The 20,953-nt window shown below is 44.1% G+C and overlaps 1 protein-coding gene across 1 annotated transcript in view; it reads right to left on the reverse strand.

Moving 5' to 3' along the window:
* Window positions 1–5,832: 5,832 nt before the first annotated feature.
* Window positions 5,833–20,953, reverse strand: part of LOC104293381 (chromosome unknown open reading frame, human C14orf80) — an 86,102-nt gene continuing 70,981 nt past the window's right edge. Inside the window, exon 8 of the mRNA XM_009892887.1 lies at window positions 5,833–6,192. Within this exon, the coding sequence (XP_009891189.1) occupies window positions 5,833–6,192 (360 nt within the window). The remainder of the gene's footprint in view (window positions 6,193–20,953) is intronic.

Consider the following 20,953-nt stretch of genomic DNA (forward strand, 5'->3'; position numbering starts at 1 on the left):
AGCTCCGCTCCCTCCGGAGCGGCCGTGGGCTGCTGCAAGGCAAAGGAGGCGTCTTGCAAAACAACCGGGCTGCATTAATAAGGTCAGATGGGAGAAGAAGAGCGTTCGTTAGCGGGGGCTGAGCGCCTGCTTTGACAGCTACCCTAGCGAATTCCTTGTTTGCTTGTCTTTGAGGCAGTCAGCCACGCTGGAAAGCTAACGCTCAAACATTTCTTAGCCATACTTAATGCTAAATCAAAGCATGAGCCACCAAGAGAGCGCAGCTCCCTCCAAACCCCAGTTGCCCACCCGGACCGGTCTGGATGCCGGGGCTGTGCCTCTGCCCTCCCTCCCCACTGCCCGTTTCAGCCCCCAGCAGCTGCAGGGGGTGGCTTTCCCCAGCAGCTGGGGGCTGCCTGAAGCACAGATATCATACAAGTCTTATGAAGAACGACCGAGGGAACTGGGGTTGTTTAGCCTGGAGAAGAGGAGGCTGAGGGGTAGACCTTATCACTCTATACCTGAAAGGAGGTTGTAGAGAGGTGAGAGCTGACCTCCCTGGTGAGAAGTGATAGGACAAGAGGAAATGGGTTCAAGTTATGCCAGGGGAGATTTAGATTGGATATTAGGAAATATTTTTCACTGAAAGGGTTATTAAAAATTGGAACAGGCTGCCCAGGGAGGTGGTGGATTCGCCATCCCTGGAGGTGTTTAAAAAGGTAGATGTGGTACTTGGGCACAAAGTTTAGAAGTGGTTTTGTCAGGTTAGGTTAATGGTTGGACTTGATGATCTTAAAAGTCCCTTCCAATCTCGACAATTCTATGATTCTATGATGATTCTATCTACTCTGGCATCCTGCAGGACTGAAGAGAGGTCAGCCCTCTGCCTCCCACTTTAAAAGGGAGCCAAGGGGCAAGGAAAGGTTAAACATGGGGTAACTTGACTAACTTACCAGGTTTGCAAAGTGCTTGCGCTCCCTTTATCCATGTTCATTGTCCAGATGTACCTGCACAAGGAGTATTTCTTGGCGAGCAAAGGGCTCTCCAGCCCTGCAGAAGAAAGCAAAGCAAAGGGACCCTCTGGCTGCAGGCGGCTGAGGGGCAGAAGCCAGCGAGCAGAATCATCAGGCATGTGTTGACTCCCACCCAGCGTGCACCGTGCTGCTGTACACACACACACACACGCTTACACCAACTGCTACCAGCTCGTCCTCCCGCAGGGGCTGGCGGAGGAATCCCACGGGGAACCCAAAACACTCTATGCTGGAAATCACTGCTCCCAGCAGCTCTTATTTTTAAACGTAAGTTGCAGCCCTTATTTACCAGCAGGCGCGGTGTTGTCAGGAGCAGCGGCGGCGGATGCCTCGCTTGCCTTTTGCAAAGTAAACCTCCTGTTTTGACTGCAAGCTGATTGATGCTCAGTTATTTGGGGAGGAGTATTTCTAGCTACACAGTGCAAGCCGCAGTTATCAGCCAATTAAGTATTTATGGCCAATTCCGTTTTCCTTGCAAGGCGTTTGGAAAGCAAGCACCGGTTACATCAGCGAAACGGGTTAAACTGTGCTCTGCTATAAACAGCTCCACATTGGCCTACCAGAAACAACAGACACAGAAGTCCTGTAAAGGCTTCTCTTAAGGCTTGGAAGCTCAGAAGCAATCCATCATCAGAGTGAGTGTGGTTTAAACACCGCAGCAGTAACTCAGCCTGTCTTCAGTGAAGCATTACCAGAGCATGAAAGAAAAGGCCACGGGGTCCTGGCCTTGCAAGAGGAGGGTTAGCTGCTATGGGGGCTTCCTATGGACTGCTCACCAGGTGAACATCTGGGACAGCTCTTTCCTGCCTGACCCTTGTCAGGTGCACCCCATGACCACGTGCGGCATCTCTGGCGGGTGCTGATTTAACCCCGGTTCCCTGCTTTTCCAGCATGGGCCATCACCTCCAATAAGCTCCTGTCTTCCCAAGATCACTTAGAAACCCTGGATCCAAACCCAAACCAAACTAACTGCCTTTAGGATGCACCAACAGGGAGAACTGCTGTTGTAGCCCCTTCAAAAAACCAAACCCCAAACCAAACCCTGCCACCTATTCCAGATGTCAGGGCAGCATCACCACCACCCTTCCCCCGCCGCTTGACTTTAGCGACCAGTTGCACACACTGGGGGACTCAGTCTCTCCCAGCTCCTCCAGCCGGTACCCACCCACCCTTCTCTGTTCAACTCCATCAACAATTGAAGGGCAGACTCCTGCTTTCACAACCGGCCTGGTGACATGGCAAAGGACAAACCACTTGACAGCTTGTACCTTTGCTTTTCGGTCTGTAGTGGGTTGTTTACAACACTCTCCAATTTCTGTGAAGTAATACTTCACATTTACCGAGCGTGCTTGAGCCCATGGATGAAACGTAGCACTTGAGTCATCTTGCGCCTGTCACAGCCTCCACCAGAGACCAACCAGTCATTTGGTTGTTGGTTGCCACACGTCTCCCAGAGCAGCCATTCCTCCATCTTCAGCTGCTGACAAGAGGCCAAGCCCCCGGTGACCGAGAAGGTCATTGCAGCCTTTAAAACCAGTGGTCTATGACAGCGGGGTGAGAGAAGTCAGCCTAAACAAGGACAGGAGAACACTTCAAATGCCACGGTAATGGCGTGAGGTGACAAACACACACCTGTTCATAGGTTATTGTTGTAACCTCAGGACAGCGTGACTGCGAAGTGTGACTGCGGTCACCCCGTTCACTTCCCTGCCTTCATTGCAGCCGGTGTTAATCCAGAAATGATTTTCTTAAGTGATATTTATCACACAGCACCTCCCGGCAGCGCTAGAGAGAGCTGATGCCTCGCCGAGCTCACGAGGACCAGAAAGCATCTGTATTTCAGATGCATTGGAATGCCTCAAAAGCAATCAAAAGCTGTGACCAGTCACCGAGGCATGACCGCAGCTCAGTCCCTTTGTGTCCCACTCCTGCGGAGGTGCTGGGATTTTTTAAAAGGCAGCCTTCACAGGAAAACTACCCTCCAAAATTTGGTGTGCGAGAGCATCAAGCCTTTAAAGTACCTCCTGCTTTGTGCTCCCCGTGTTGGTGCTTAGAAGAGGAATTGGTTTTAAAAACCACTGCCAGCTCAAAATGCCCTGCTCACCTTCAGCTGGGGCTGCAGAATATCTGCTCTGGTTTAAACAGCTAATTGGTACCCGAAACAAAAGGCAGTGGGAAATTGGTGCCAGCAAATAAAAAATACACTTGCCTGTGGTCTTCACACGAGATGTCTGAAGTGTGCAACGCCAGCACGGCACCACGGCTGGAAAAGCGATCTTCTTTTAAGCCGCTTTCAGCTGTAACGCCTCTCGATGTACATGCCGGGACAAGCAGCTCCAGCTCCGACCCGTCGGCAGTCCTGACAGCTTCCCATTCATAGTACAGCCACCTCAGCACAGGGATTTGTGCCGGGCAGTAAATGCAGGTGTCTGCAATTCACTGTAAGCACTTTTATACTTCACACACATATATATACACAGACACGCTGAGGGCCATCACTTTCACATTTCACCAGAGAAAAATTATTCTTCAGGGTCAAGGAGGGGAAAGGCGCTGCCATTTGTGGTCTCTGCCGAAACGGGATCCTTGGATGAACACTGAAGCACACTGCACTAAGTGCTGCGTGGTGACAAATATTGTGATACTAGGAAAAAAGTCACCCCATGAGTGACTACTGTCAGTTTAAGTGGACGGCAGCATAAGACATTGTGGTATTCAGGATTAAACCAACCCAGATAAGCTGCAGCAAGGCACGAGCTAGGCCTGCACTTGAATCTGAGTGCTTTCGCCACACTCAAGAATATTTGCCCGCTCCTCTCTGCTGAAAACCCCAGGAGAACAAAGAATCTTTTGAGGGCAATGTTTTAAACCTAAATGTGCTGCAGTATGAAAATTCCCCTCTATAAAAGCTGAAGGAGGATATAAAATGCTCAGAGAGAGGTAAACTGGTGCTGCCACTCTTGTTAGTTCTAGGATATACTGTTTCTTTCCCATTCATGAATAATTTTCTGTGAAACCTGTGTCTAAGTAAGTCCTCTTGTGCATTGAATTTCAGCAGCCCTGGAGCCAACATCCTCCCAAAGTTGTACCAGCTTGAAACAGTTCAGTGCTTGGTACCTTGCACCCACAGCGACGGTTTGAAAAGCAGAGCGATGTGAATTGGCTTTTTAAGGACAGGGTCGCTCTTCCAGGAGCAGCAGCCTGGGGCTACCTGCCCCAGAACTAGAGCTCAGTAGCCCACTGGGGTTTTCTGCTCCAGGACCTGTTGTCACCCCCGGTGCCAGCTGACAGCAGGCACTCCGGCTGTGACTGACAGCCTCGGTCAACACACGCAAACATCCTGCCCCGGGAGGCTCTCCCATCTGTGTAGGGTTGACTGGAGTTGAGGTCTCTAGGTGAGGACTGCATTTCCCACCAGCCTCGCTCAAGCTTGCTCCTTGGAGAAGCCACCAGGTTCACCCAGAGGAAAGGCTGTCTGAAACTTGGCCCGTATTAAACTGAGCTTATGTACTCCTGGTGCGCCACCACTGCTGCGTTCAACTGAGTGAAACCAGGGCAAACCAGCCCTCCCCGTGTGGCTCTCCGCTGACCTTCACATTGCCACTCACTTCTGCAAAACCTGCATGGGAAGCAGTAACAGTGGTGTAGATGAGCAGGGTCTGGAAGCATCTGACGTTTATTTGGTGCAGCAGAAACCAGGAGACCTGAGTTTTGTCCACCCACTCCCACCTGCACATCGTCTCCCTGCAGAGCAGCAGCCGTACCGATGCCTGGGAAGAGGTCCTTAAAGGTTCCTCATGTTTGGTTGCTGAGTGAGCCAAGAGCAGCTGGTAATCAGTGACACCACCAATCTGGGGGAGCAGACAGGAATCCAGACGGAGGAAAGCCCATTGCTCACAGCAATTCACAAACAAAAAGCAAACTCGTTTTTTTTTTAAAATTTATTTATTCCTGAAAGTGTACAACTAGAATATAAAAATATTCCTTGGTGAAAGCAAAACAGAAAAGGGTAGGAAATGAATGCCAAGTGAAAAACATTTGCATGTTCCAGGGGAAGAAGCCTCCAGAGACAGAGCTTGGAGACTCCTCAAGCTTGGAATTTAAGGTCATATTTCTATTTTACAGAAACTTCCTATAGCAGATCCATAAGTTATCTCATTGTGACTCATAACTCGGTGGAATGGGTTTCTAGCTTGTTCTCTTTGAGAACCCAATTACTTCAAGTGCATCACACCAGTAAATGAAGCCAGTGTACTGCTTTATTTATTATTAGGCATTTGTTTTTCCTTATGGTGACTGCATTATAGCTGCCACAAATATGCAAACCAGCTGAATTAAAACAGCACACTTTCCTGAACATTTCCAATCTCTGTAAGCCTTGGTACTTTGCAAGTTCTCCAATACCTAGATTATTCTGACTAATGAACTCTTCCATTTGCTTGAAAATATTGAATGCAATTAGTACTTCAATGTGCAGCCTCCAAGTATGCTGTGCCTAGCAGCTGAGTGCTGTAAAAGAGCCCAGTGCTTGGCAGAAGAACTAGAAATCCGAAAGATAAAAGGGAGATTTACGCACGCTCCCACCAAGGCCTGCTGCAGAATTTAATTGGCAAGGTTAGCAATAAAGGGGCTGCAGAGAGAATCGCCAAGGTTATGGCCCCAGTGCAAGTCACAAAGCAGGAACAAGTTATGATTCCCAGGCTTAAAAATGAGAAATTACATTTGGTTCCTCACCTCGCACTCCCCCAGGCCAAGCTGCGCAATGTGCTCTGATCAAGTCAGTCTATTTCTTTGCTCTTCTCAGTCCAGCTTTATCTCTTCAAGGGGAGATACAAATCACTCCATCCAACCTTTCTGCAATTTCATCCAGCCTCTGCCTGCACTCTTCCTGCAGCTGCTTCAGCTCTCTCGCCAGGCTGGCCTCTCTCATCTGCAGTTCTCTGATCACCTCTGTAGCACTGACAGCTGAAACAGGCTCCTTGGATACAGACCTATCGAAGCCCATTTTGCTGGCAAGATGTTTGTTTCTGAACACCAGTCTGCACGAACCATGTATTTTCTTTTTGTTTGGAGCACAAAGGCACGTAAGATCGAGCAGTTTTAGTTCAACGCTTTCCTGTATCTTCCGAGCAGTGGCAGAGAACCCCTCCTTCTGTAGTTCCTCCTCTCTTGTTTTCACCTGTAGAGAGAAGAAAAAAAGGGGGGGGAAGAGTATGGTAGATTTCCATGAAAAACATCCTCCCACCAGGAAACAACACAAAACAGCACGTTTGGACTAGGACGTACCAAAGAGAAGAGAGCCAACTGTGAATGTAAACCTAAGCGCGTGGCAGTGAAAACTGAATTCTGTTAACAGGTGCCTTCTATCAGGTAGCAGCATCAGTGACCAAAAAGCTGCCTGTAGTAATTTTTTTGCAGATTCACAGTCTAAAAGCCCCTCCACTGATGACTAATACGCAAGGGCTCTGCATGCTGCCCTCTTACCGGGGAGTGGGAGGTTTGACTTCAGAGCAAAACACACGGAGCAAAAAAGGAGACCCAGCAGAGTGACCTTTATCACCGTTGTGCTTTAAGCCACCACGTTGTCATAATAGATTAATTGCCTCATGACTAGGGGTATTAATTCAGTTTGCAAATGCTTTCTGCACTTGGCAAGGCTAAAAAGTAGGGATGACAACTGTAAGCTAGAAATTCTTTCATTCTCAATTCTCATTATGGGGTAAAAAATAGGAAAAAGAAAATAATGGAGCAGAGACAAAAAAAAGTAGAGGCTAAAACCAAAATGAATACCAGGCAGCACACTTTCACTGAAGACAGGCCCAATAAAACAAAGCTTTTCTTGTGACAGAATCACAGTCTGGATGATAAAAGCAATTGTATATACTGGGATTTCTCCAAAGCATTTGATTTAATGTTCTCTAACAATTTGATTTGAAGAACTTGCAAGACGGTAATTGCCTTGCCAATTTTACTAGTGGATTAAACATGAATTCGGTGACTCATCTCAAAATGTAGTTGTCAGTGGGGAAACATCCATAAGAAGAGGCACCCTGCACTAAGGTCCTCAGGGAAACGCTTCGTGGTCCAATGGCACTTTGTTTCTGCCACGGCAACAAGCTGCCAAATCAGCTCAGCCAAAAAGCAGCAAAGTCTCCGAAAAGCGATGCTGCCTCTGCAACCTGCACAAGTCCCAGAGCTCTCCTGGAACCTGTGCGCAGTTCTGGAGTTCACGCTTCAAAAAACACAGGGAAACAGAGAGCAGGATTCAAAGGCAGGTCACCCATGAGTCACAGCCCAGAAAACAAGCCAAATAATATGAAACTTCAAGAGCTCAAACTATTCCGTTCATGGAGACATACATAATTTGTTTTAGATCCTAAAAGAAAGTGGTGAGAGACCAGACTTTGCTGACAAAGCCATAGGAAGATCAAATGGATGAAAATTTGAGTTAGATATTCAGCTTCAGAATAAAACATTGTTTCCTACTGTGAGGATAATAAACCATGAAATGCTTCATCGCAGCTCCAGGGATGAATCCTTTGGCCAAAGCTCATCTCAGGTCAAGCTCAGCGCTAAGATACCCCCCTTCCAGCCTTGAAGCTGATCTGCAGCCCCTCCCTTCCCTGGCCACGGGTGAAGCTGAACAACTCCTTGGGGTTTTAAATCTGCAGATCTGCATTAAGATATTGGTATCTCACATATTAGGGCTTTGACCAGTTCCCTGTAAAGTCAGGGATGTTCTGGCATCTCTCTGAAGCACCAGAGATCAGTCAGAGCTCAAAGCAGCACCAGCTGCCAGGACAAATGTCCTAAGGTAGCAGAGATCCCCCTTGCCTTTGCCACTGCCAAGCCACAACTGCTCAGGGTCAAACCGGCTGCTGTATCTGGAGACAAAAGGATTTTTTTTCCATAGATCAGTAGGGAAGGTTTTATTACTGAAACAAATTCAGAAGCTTTTGACATACAGGGGCTCAGATTACATTTTCTTACGGTGAGAAACACTGCAGGCACGAGGGCTGCAGTCACAGTTAAATTCCCCGCTGACGCTAACTTCACCAGGGCTTCACTCACTTAGCCCAAGTCTTTCATCAGAATATCTTCATGTGTTTTGCAGCCAAGTAATTAATCCTCTCCATAGTTATCCCCCTAAACACAACTCAAAAAAGATGAAGAAAATCAATCAAATCAGAAAAGAAGTAAATTCTTCCTAACACGTTAAAGGCTTTATCGATGCAGAACCATCTGTTAAAGAAGACCTCTGTTGATTGTGGCATTTGAATAGACAGAGTTGAAGCCAAGAGAAGTCTATCTTTGCCCTTCTCCAAGAAGCAAGGGTCCCTCTTTATCATAATCCCCAAGGAATCCCAGGACATCTCTTGCTGTTGGCTAAAAGAATATCTGAGGTCCAATTCTCTAACACCACTTTAGAAGAAACAAAACTGAAAAAATAAATTCAATGTTATCTGGTCTCCCCACTGCCAATGAATAAATGGAAAATGATGTTTGCACAAAGTGGATTTAACGTTGGAATCCAGGATGGGAAAAATTTCCCATTACTGACAAAGAACAAAATTGCTCAGCAAACAGAGCCCACAAAATGTTATTTATTTTTTTGCATTAAACTCGGGCAGAATATTAGTAGGGCTGTATAAAAGGATTCCTAATGAAACATAGGTTTTCATACTCTCCACCAGCCAAAATTGGAGAATTTTATTATCCATTGTGCAAGGCACATGATGGAAGAGCACGCTCCTCTCAGCACTAAGTGCATTGAGTTCTAACTCATAGCAAAGAGCAGGCATAGGAATTACTGTCCTGAAGCAGGAGCAGCTGTAAGGACAAGGACAACAGCCTTACAGTTAGGCAGTCAGGGAAGCAGAAGTATAACAAATTCTGACATCCAAGTATCAGAAGAGCACTGCACGTGTTCTCTTCTGTAAAGAGAAGCAATATTTCCTGGGACAACATTAGATAAATTTAACAGGGGAAATTTTCAAACTAACAAATATGAAATAAGAGAACTTTAGCAAAGCACTATTTATTTCGTATCAGCACAGCCTGGAGTTGGAAGGCTAGCTCCTTCTAGCTGGCTAGCTAGAGTTCTTTTTGGCACTGTTTTTCCTGGTAAGCTCTGCAACCACGTGTACATCCAACAAATACCCTTGTTGCGGTTTGTAGATTTCAATAGCTAAAAATCTCTGAGGGATACCTTCAAGTAATATTCTTTACTCTTCACATCCTGAACACTTGTGAAAATACTCAATAACCTCCTTGTGTACAGTTAATTGATGCTCTTTAACAGCTTGCTGTCTCCCATTAGTCAGCACACAATGATTACTCTACACTGCAAAACAATCTCAGCAGACTACTTTGTATTAAACAAACATATTGTAAAAGATTAGGAGCCTCTGCATTTTGTGTCTGCCCGTCTCTATCCCACAGCTCTGCCTTTCAGTCTCAATCTACCAGCTGGAAGTTGAATTCCCAATTAGGTACGTAGTGCTGTCTGACAACTGCTGTACATCCTCTCCGAATAAATAGAACAACACGATAATAATTGTTTCCACTTCTACAGAACCAACCTCATCCCAAAGGAACCCGGTGCATTTTGAGAAAAGTTATGCCAAGCGTGGAGGGAATCAGCTGATGGGGAATCAGCATCTTCAAACTGACACATATCCCACTCTGGGGCGAGTACCGATCTGGTTAGCTGTTCACAACAGCACAACAGAACAGTCACTCACAAACACTGTAAATGAGTCCACAAAGCGTGCTGTCCCTCTGCACGCTCCAGGGTCAATGTACCTTACCAGGTTTCACATTCCCAAGACCATGATCAGCTAGCAGGAACCCTCCATGGTATGCAAGTGTCCTCTTCAGCCCTGTAAGGGCTGCAGATCGACAGACGCCATAAACATACCCCGAGGCAAGTACTCCTGCTGGGTTCTTGCTAGCTCTTCACCTCACCATGTCACCAACCACTGTTTGGGACAGGATAGTGGCCAAACTGCCCTGAGTGCTCCTAGATAGTTTCCTTTAAAATAACCCGTTTTCAAAAAAAACACTACAAGTTTTCAAAAGGTGTTACAAACTAAATGCTAAGGGGAAAACTGTAATAATTTTCATGTTCTAAGGAGAAGCCAAGGAGCTAGCCTAGTTGCAGATAGGAGTACTGCATCTTAGATTACAGACTGAAAAGGGACTGAAGTGACAGACAGCCTGTGCTGCCCTTCCCAAACCTGGCACAGTGCAAAGGTGTGCACAGACACTACTGCCAGATTCACGCACAGGAATACACGCAGGCATAAGCACGAGAATAAAACAGATCTCTTTTCAACATCGGCTGGAGGGTGGGCAGGGACGGGTGGCCTCTAGTTCCTGACATAGTGGAATTAAGTCAGGTGGGACATGCATCAAGTGTGGATAGGATTTCCCATCTCCCCAGGGACAGTGCCATGACTGATGCTGCGTTTCCAAAAATGTTCAGGCTGAGGTCTGATTGAGGAAAATGGCCAAGCCAAAAAAAGAGAAGGGTGGGCCAGTCCGGAGTCAGAAAGGGGCAGTGAGGTGAGGCGCATCCAAAAAAAACAGGCTGAGCAGAAGGCTTGGCTCAGTCCCCACCACAGTGGATGAACTTACGCACTGATGCACTGGGGAGACCTCAAGCCTGCAAATACCTACACACATGATTAACTTCCCCAGCACTTCCTCACCCCTCCCTTCTCTGAAATTTCTTCCAACCTAAGGTAGCAGACAGCTATCTCAGCGATTTTCAGTCCTGGGAGTCTTCTGGCTTTGAATACGTTTTATAGCAATGAGTTCAGCGAGCAAATCTTGGAAAAGGCAATGTATAGCACATTTTAAATGAGCTGTCTCCCAGTTTCTTTGCATGTTCCACTGTTTTGAGGCCAGAACAGTAACACCCAAGTGCACCTCCTCTGGACATGTGCTATTTGTCATGTGGACAGTCCCAGTCTTTCAGTTGCCCATCTTGTGGAGGTCTACTTCTATCAACTGCTTAGATGACCTACACATTTAGCTCATTTGATCTCTCCTCAAAGAGGAGACCTTCCAGCCCTTCACAATTACTGCTGTGGCTTCCTCAGCGCCCTCACACTTGCCTGCACCTTGCTGGTAATGAGCTTCCCAGAGCTCTGTGTCTCATTCCGTGTGGCTCAGAAACATCCCCGAGAGGCTGATCTGCCTCAGAGTTTAAACAGCTCCCTAATGAAAAGTGCAGCAAAAACGATGCACAAAATGGCTCTTTTTCTGCTAAGCAGCAAACTGGATGTGAACTTGTTTGGAGAGAATTTTACCAAAATACAAGACATCCCAAAGAGATGCTAAGAGATCTAGATAACCACCTCACATCATTGCTTAAATCGTTTCCAGTAATGACCTAACAAAAGTGACAATCTTCCAAATGCTTCAAGCCAGCGTTTCAGCTTGTTAAAACTTCATATGGCAACCTGAAAGCTTCAGAAAGGAAATGAACGCTCTGACTCTCAGTTACATACTTGAATGAAGCCACTAGCTAGAGATGAAGTTTAAAATGCAGCAGCAATGAAAGGTCTAAACACCTCTTTCAAGGAAGGGGGGGGCGGGGGAGGCACAGGAACATTTCCATTTTGTGATCGCGTTGTTGGCAGCTTCGAGGAAGGACCAGCAAACCAAATTGTTGGAGCTCCTTTTGAAGTGGATGATAAAGACCAGAATCATGTCATTATTTTTAAACCGCAATCTCTTCAAATTATTCTAGGAATTTTGCAGAAATGGCTATAATAACAGTATTGTTCAGAAAAACAAACTGCACAAGCCTAGAAAAGGCACATTTTCTGCCTCCAGTTCTATCTGTCCACTCATTCTCTCTTGTATTTCTCTTATGAATAGGGAGAAGACCCCATATGCGTACAGCGTGAAATACAGATTATTTTTGCCATTTTGTGCAGGTACTACAAACCATGATGCCTGCCTTTGCTGGAAAACGCAGTGCAGCCTGCTCCTTTGTGCTCCAAGTCACAAGAAACAAACAGAAAAATCTCAGATCTTGTCTTTTTGGGTTGGCGGGTGAAAGGAAATTAGGAAATACGAGCAGATGCAATACCTAAGTCATACTGCCTTTGCTATCAGGGTGTAATCACCCACACCTTTCATAAACTCATCTAGTTCCTCTGAAAACACCAAAGAACATTTGACTGGCAGGATTTTTTTATTCCTAAAGGAAGCTCTTTTCTGAGCTTTATTTTGAAGCTATCACATTGAAGATGGCCCCCTGTACCTGGGGAGTTGAAAAGGGTGAAGTGAAATATTACAAGCTTGGAAATGTAACATTAATGAGGGGCCAGACTGCAGAAATAGATAAGACCTGCCAGGTCAGCCAGTGCACTCCCCTGCCTGGCTCCAAACGGCTCCCCAGCACATCGCAATATCCCAAGCAAGGGCACTGGGAGGCATTCCTCAGGTTAGAGGAGCTGCCCAGAGCTCTCAGTCTCCATGTACATTGAGCAGACTCTCATTCAACAGACAAGCATTAATTATAGAGAAAGATCTAGAAGTAAAAAATGAAAGCGGGATCAGCACAGAGATACTGGCATCGCTCAGAGACTGCCGGCATTGATGCCGTGCAGAAATCCTGATAGCTGAGTGCTGGAAACCAGTTTAGGAGTTTTCCATTTCCAGACTGAAATCCACATCAGTCCAGGAGCTGAACCTTGCAAACTCCTGTCTTTAATCAGCACAAGTCTGAATAACGCTTTATAAATGATCAATATTTATACCTTTAGCTGTCTTACAGTTTCTGTCTAGTGTTTATTCCACCACCCCCTCCCACCTGCCCAGAAAAACCTTGCAGAGCTGCAATCCCAGCTGACAGTCTATCTGGGATACAGAAAACAGGATAGAGAAGGATTTGCAGACTACTTTTAAGAAAGCCCTATTTGTCAGCCCTGAAAAAGCAGCACCAAGTACAAAAGGAAAGAGAGCAAAAGGAAGCAATAAGCAAAAGTATCAATAACATAGAAGAGGGAAGAGCAGAGTCTGCTATAAGCATAGCAGAAAGATCTGTAAGTATTAAATAAAAGTGAAGTATTAAATAAAAGTGGAATACAATAAAAATAGTCGCAGGGATGACAATTCCCGCCCACAACCTCTTTGTGCTCCTATACAAGAATTTCCTGGCTATACAATACACATTCTGCACCTCACTGCACACAGAGCAGCACTGAAAAATATGCGCTGTGGTCTGTCTGTGAAAGAAGATGCCCAAGTAGAAATAATCTCAAATATCATTAAGGATAACAAGAACTGAGCAAGCCAACACCGTTGCTCTCCATGTTTGTCACTGTTTTCTGTACAGAACGGAACAGTTATGAATAACCCAAGTGTTTTGTGTGCTTGCATGTCCCCAAAGGCATTAAAAAAAACCTCTTTTTCATGCATAATTACAGTGAGGGCTTTACATTTCTTTAACAATAAACAAATAATAATTTGGCTAGGGGACAAGTTTTTTTTTTAACAAAAATGTTTGCTTTTTTTTTTTTTGAACTATCACAGTTAAGTGTATGACCAGTACTTTCCTTCCTTAGCTATAGACAGTGACCCATTCAGCCTCAGAGAAGCAAAGAAAGGCACCATTTCAAGGGATGCTGTGAATGCATAAGGGATGGAAAATCAAATCCTGTAGCTCCTACTTCTGGGAAAAATTACGGACCGGGACAGGGCAGGACTCTGAAGAGCCTATGAAGTTCAAACATTTGCTGAACAGTGACTTCCAAGAAAATCTGACCCCCAACCTTCAGAAAAACATCTAAAAGCATTTGCTGCATATACAAAAACCACCACAAGTAAAAACAAAAGCAATATCTGCAATCAGCTGTTCTGGAAACACTACAACACTGAGTAAGCAGGTGTTTTACAAAAAAAAAAAAAAACCACCTCACTCTAATTTCAAATTCGTGTCTTACAGTAACTTGCCAAAATGTAATTTCAAACCTCTAAGAAAGTTATAGAGTTAGTACTGCAGCTCTATAAAACTTGTCTCATTGAATCAAGCTTCTTTGCTGTAAGCTTTCAAGGTTTTTAATTTTCCGCAGCAATTTCTACACACTGAAGAGTAACCAGTTAAAAACGCTGGAAACCATATTTTCTATTTTAATAGCTGAACACTTCCCATACTGTCCTGCCTAAATGGGGTTTGTTTCTTCTTGTGAGATCCTTGATTGTACACAGAGACTTGATGTTCTTCTGAAACAGCCCATTTAATACCAATGCTCATGCATTTATGGATTTAAAGTCAAAATAAGCTATTTGGTTAGTCTAACCTACCACAAAGCACAGGCTACAGTATCTCACCTAGTAATTTCTGCAATGTTCTACTACATTTTGGTAAACTAAAGGGTCTCTTCTAGAAACATAAACTTTTGGTTTTTTAAACACAGGCTCCAGCAGATCAAGAAACTATCCTATCAGTGTGTTATCTGAGCAGTGAAACACATTTATGGTTAAAAATATGCCCCTTTTCAGTGAGTTCTGCCTCAGCCACTGAGTCGTCTTATACCATCTTTCATCTAAAGTCTTATACTCTCAAAATTCTACTCCTAAGAACTTGCAGAACATGATCCAGCTATAACTTTGCCTTGGTTAAATTACACTTTTCTCACTTCTCAAAAAGACAGACCAAATAATTCCTTTATCCTCCTTTAATCCTTTCCAACCTTTCAGTCATTTTCCAGTTGTGATGGTGGTATAAGTGGGGCCAACAGATTTCATTAAGCTCTGAATTACGATCTACATCTTACCCGTCATTTAATGGCCAGTAGCAGAAAGCAACACTTAGTTGCCAATAACTTCACACCTTTTCCATGACCCGTTACCATTACCTTCTATTTCATAATGCCATGAAATGGAAAAGTTTGCACATATCCAAACCTGACGCTGTAGGCAGATCGAACTGGTTTGAGGTACACGCATGGGTATTTCTTACTAAAGCCAAACCCCAGCAAGAAACTTAAATAATTTCTTTTGGCTTAACAATAATTATAACAGCTAATGCAAAATTTCACCTTAATATAATTACTAATTTCTAACACCCATTATTAGTTCAGCAAGAAGAAAAATCTTAGGCCTTTGGAATTGGTGGCAAATAAAGGAAAGGGGCGATTCCAAAGTAGTATTAATGGGGACGTTATTTGTACCATAAAATATGAAGACATTTTAGAAAGGTTGTAAAGCTGAGCTACGGCAACTGACAGAAGATGTAATTATACAAGCAGCTGCATTCCAAATTTTGCCCAGATTCGCAATTTCCTGCAATTAGAGAGGAATGTATGCATCTCCATCTTATGCATTTTAAGCAAGACATTCACTATTCAAATGCTAGCTCCCAGGCACACCTATTGTCATTCCAAAACAAATTGACAGGGAAGCCACAGAGAGGCAACCTATTTTGTCTAGGAATAGAAGGCCATCTTTTAACCGGGGGAGGAGCCCTCTGAGGAGAATCTAAAAATATAGTTTTAATACCAGGAATGCACATAGCTGCATCTGACAAGAACAGCTACCGCGGTCTGGCAGGGCACTGCTGCTCTGGGCTTCCTTTTATTAGACATTGAATACTGCAAAGAACTTCGTAAGCTTTCAGAACAATATCCACGCTGTTCTCCAACAGAAAGCTTTTAGATGGTGAAAAAGCGTGGTAATGGAAAGTTAGAAGTTAATTAAAGCATTTGAATGAGATAATTTCATAAAGGAGTGACCTGATCTTGTCTGAACGGATAACATTTTTGTTGGTTTTCTTTGGTTTGTTTTGGGGGGTTTTCTTTGTGTGGTGGTTGGGGTTTTATTTTAGGATAATCAAATGGGTCTTTAGACTCATGTATCTAAATACCACATTGATAGAAGTCAGAAAAGTCAGTTTACCTTAAGATAAAGGAAAAGGATATAGGTTTAGGAAAACAGGAAAAGAACAACATTAAGATTTTTCAGGGTCTTTACCAGAAAAATGCAAAGTATACCTCCAAATATCAATACAAAACACAAAAGCGCAGAACTGATAAAAGCATTGCCTGTTTGCTGAGCCTACAAATACCCACCCCACAGGCAAAGCGAAAGGGAAATTAATCCTCTTATCCCTAAAAGCAATGGAACTCTGTGACTGCTGTGCAGCGAGCCCATGTGAGCAGACTTGCTTACAGTAAAGGCTTCACCCAGCTCTCCTCCTGCAACGGAGCTGCTCTGGATCCTACCCTTGAAGAGATGCACAAAGAGGCAGTTGCTTCAAGGACAGCCTTGCTAAAGGATACACCTGAGGCAAACAGCCCAGAACAAAAGCCTCATGAGATACAGCCCTCTTCCACAAAGCGACAAAAAAAGTTTCCTGTTGTATGGATATTTTCTGAACTCCCTGTTCCCAAGTTTTTGGCACGAGTAATTTGCCTTTCCAATGGTTAACTTTTGAGGAGAACAACTGAACTCAAATTAAAAAAAGAAATTGACAGGAGTCAAAAAATGTAATGTGATTATTCTATTGCAGAATATTCTATTGCAGAAATAGTTCTCTGTGGGCAGAACCAGCCAGGGACAAATCTTAAAATAATAAATGGTCTTCAAAGAAATCAGCAATTTCTGCGTCACCTCTATTCAGCTAAAGAGGATGCCAATGATGCCAGCACAAAAAGAGCAGACATGAAGCATCAGCAAGAGCATACAACAAGATGACCAGAATCACTGTGCTCTGGACTCAGGAGCTCATTCAAACGTCTTCAGCTACTTCCCGAGAAGATATGCAAGCCCGCCATCCGGTACGGTCCCACTGCTCTGCCCGGAAAGTGGGATGGCTCCAGGCAGAAGCATCAAACTTGCAGATTCTTTACCATCAACTACAAGGAGACACAGTTCAGACTTGTGAAAGTCCCGTATGCCACATGATTCTGAATGTGCAGCACAGGGAATAAGACATAAACACATATTTCCTTCTCCAAATTATAAATCTGCAGCATTTTACAGTAATAAAAAAAAAAGAAAATCCATTCTTGCGAGCCTGACCTTTTATAATGCATTTCTTTTTAACTACAGTTTTATCTCCAGACTTTTCAAAATCCTTGAATTCAATTAGAAGATCACACAAATTAATGTAGTAATAGGCACATACTGAAAATACATATGAAAACCAGAGTATGTCAGTGTAAGTAATTTAGACACTTGCAAAAAGGCTGCAGTGCTACTTTGAAAAAGACCCTGACAACTACAAATTACAAAGGAAGGCAACAGACACGTATTGCTTCGTATAATAAATTGCTCACTTATTTTTCAATTTGTTCTTCCAAACTTTTATCTTGGGCAGCAGAGACAAACACTGATGATATGAGATATCATCTCAGATCTAAGTGACTCGCAGGGGCTTGGAGGACTCCACTTTGTTTTAAGCAGAGCTTTATCACTGTGCAACACGAAAGTATCCACTTTAGAAAACAGTGCTGCTGGTGACTTGCACTTCTCTATATTATCCTGCTTTGGGAGAAGAGGATGTGAAACAAATTCAAGCAATATAGTCCCTGTATACACAGCCAAAAAAAAAGGAATGTTTATACAAACCACACCTAAAATACACAGATGAGCAGAAGGTATTACCACCTAGCCACACAGATTTTTAGAAAAGGGTCTTTCTTATGCAAAAATTACATGGAAAATGAAAAAAAAAAAAAAAAACACAAACCAAACCACCAAAAAACCCCCAAACCCATGACTTTTAGGGATTTTCTTCACCTCCAAATTGGTTTGGTTTTCAGTTTGAAACTATTCCCTTGTCCCCTCCAGGGGCTTTACATGACTGGTGCAGAACTTCCACCAGCACAGCTCTTCTCTCTGGTTTTGGGAGAGGCAGGAGCAGTGCATCCACAGCAGCACAGGTCGCTCCAGCAACCCAGCCTATCCACAACTATGGCGTGAAGCAAATGAACTTTTAACTCCCAGGTGGAGATTTGTCTACATAAAACATTTTCAGAGTTTCAGTGAAAAAGCAGACGTTTTCTAAAGCCACTACTTTTAAAATGCATTCGGCAGTTTCTCTTATTAGCTCACAGTTTTGATGGTGAGTAGAGCAGCTGTGGGTGGATGGGAAGCTGCCTGAGTGGCCGTCATGACTCTTGCAGCAGTCAAAGGCTGAGCCCTACGGCTAGCCTGCAGAGGGGAAAAAATTAAAAAAAAAAATATATCAAACAGCTCTCAGGGTTTTGAGAGACGCGATAAGATAAAGAGTTAAAAGTAGTGAGTTCTGAGCTCAGAAGCATGCTAAAGCTTTATTTAGATTCATTTCTGGCTGGGAAGAAGAGATATGACAATATTAAATTACCGATTTACTTTTGTGTCAGCTCTTCTACAAGCACAAGGGATAAAGATACAGAAATGAGTTGGATATGTGTTTGTTTTTTTTTAAGATCGAGTACCCTCGATTTCAGGGCAGACGACCAAGAGAACAAGGCCAAGGTTTTAAGAAAAAAAAGAAACTTAAAGTTAAGCTTTGAATGCAGTACTGCAAAGTATGCAACGCTTGTAACTCCTGCTGGTAAAGGAGGAACCCATCCTGACACACTGCCCCGAGCTGTAAAGCAAGCCAAATGCCTCCTGGAAGTTACTGTCCCCAAAACCTACTCTGAACGGTTCAGTAAAACACACTAATAGTGTTTCAGGTAAAGCTCCTTTAAAATACAGCCACTGGCTATGGTGTTTAATATGACCTCTGTCAGCCAGAATGAGCCACGTCCCCAAGATATCGCCCATGTGGAGGACAACATTTGTTGTAGTGGCTCACAATTTGCAAGAGTCTCGAAATCCAGCAACTTTGCGTAACCGGTCCCTCAAATCCCACCCATCAGCCTCCAAGCTTTTCACATTCAAAAGATAAAGGTGGTGCCGAGAGCTGCGATCTTGTGTACCATGCACATCAGAGCCCTACAGGCGTTCCTAGGCTTCGTCCATGTTTTATTGGGTGTTTTAACTGTGAGAACATAAGTACTACACTTATTTCTTAAAAATGCACTAAAACATTTACAGTGGCTACAAAACACGTCCTCTCATTGGAATGGGTTTTTTTACAGTTTATTGTTAAATAAAGCTCATCTAAAATTTATTGGAGTATAATTCTTCAGCTGCATTTACTACATGTTTCATTGCCTTGGTCGGTATCCAACATCTTGGCAAATAATGCGAGTAAAATATTAACACTGGTTATTGATTATACTTTAACTGATCCTGTCACCTGAGCAAACATTCTGCATTTCGGCAAAGGAAAGAAAACCAGCATCTTTTGGGAAGCAAGAAAAACTTTCACCCACGCTTACTTCAAACCCCAGAGTTCTGCACACAAAACAGGAGACAGCACTCAAGTTTTTAATGTTTCTCTCTTCCCTAAGGAGCTAGAGTCATTTTGAGTGTATAAGCCCCATGAAAAATGTCAGGCTGGGTAATTTATTTTCAGTTACAGTTTTTTTTGGTGTGTTTGAAATAGGTTTGCTGATTTAGCAACTGGTACACAGAGTCTCTCTGTCTCTCACACAGTTCAGCACTCATTCAGCAATCTGCACAGCAAGTTGCATCTGCAAACGAAGAATAAATACTTATCTTTTTCATCTCTTTGTATGCTGCAAGCTTACCATTGACTATACAAGTCTGACCAACCTGTACAGAGTTCTCAGAAGCGAGCAAGATTCTTTCAAAAATCTCTCAGCAGCTCTGCTTATCTGCAGTAACTTTCCATGGGCACGCCAGCCTTAAACCAGGCTAACTGGGGGCTTCAGGTCTAACGTAAATGTTAGATCCTGCTGTTAAGGGGAGAAACGAAGCATAGAGATGGTTTCTTTCCTCCTTCCAACACAACAGAGAGCACACTGCCCTCCAGGAACAATTACTTGGATCTCCACCGCAGACTCCACAGCCACTTACCAGAAGCAAGCAGCCTCAGCTCTCCTGCTAGGAATACTGATGAGTGACCAATAAACCAATGCAAGAAAACACATGAGCAAAAAGTGAATACAAACATTAAGATCTTACTTCCTACTGATTACAGCAAGATCCATGCTTTCTAATAACCTAAATCTGCTAACGCCACGGCAATTCCATCAGCAGCAAATTTAATCCTACATTTAACTAAATAAGAACTACACATAAAAGCCATTAGCCTTGTCCCTCCTTGCCATCCTCCTGTCCATGTCCTCCATTGCTCCCTTTGATGGATGTTTCTGTTGATCTCTCTGGGTTTCCTCCCCCTTCCTGGGCATCTGGGCCCAGCCAACCATGCATTTCCAAAAGCTGCTCTTGTGGCCTTGCTAGTTCTTCAATTTCTTTTTGCATGAAAAGCTCCACTGACAGCTGCTCCGTGCTCCAGATGGAGGTTTGCAAACACAAAGTGGAACACAGAAATGCTCTGGGACCAGGGAAGGGGCAGGGGAAGGGAATGTGCTGACTGAGGAAATACGCAGGCACTGAACCATTTCCCTACCACTCCTCCACTTCCTGCACCCCAGACGGCCTGGATAATTAACTACTCGCTATACTAACATCTTCATATTAGCTGAAAGCCCAGAGAACTAGAATAAACTTCAGCAATAGCAAAGATGAAATGGGAACAGTTTGCTTTGGAAAAAAAGAGCTTTTGACAAGCCTTCGGAGAGTTTTCCAGCGAGAGCTCAGCTTCCCCTTTGCAACAAGCCCTGGGTTTACCGCAGCAGAAACACAACCCAGCCCCGCACCGGTGGAGGAGGGAACACGGCACACCAGGAGCCAGTCCGATCCCCACTGTCTACCTTCACCATTTACGTCGTGGAGAAAACAATGAGCCTTTATATTTCTCTCATCCACATACATACAAGGCACGTATGTGCCTTTATTTTCACGCAGGTTAGCTGAACACACAGCACAGCCACAGAGCACTGGCAGTGGCTACTAAG

Source organism: Charadrius vociferus, unplaced genomic scaffold (genome assembly GCF_000708025.1).
Source record: "Charadrius vociferus isolate BGI_N301 unplaced genomic scaffold, ASM70802v2 scaffold39, whole genome shotgun sequence".
NCBI lineage: Eukaryota > Metazoa > Chordata > Aves > Charadriiformes > Charadriidae > Charadrius > Charadrius vociferus.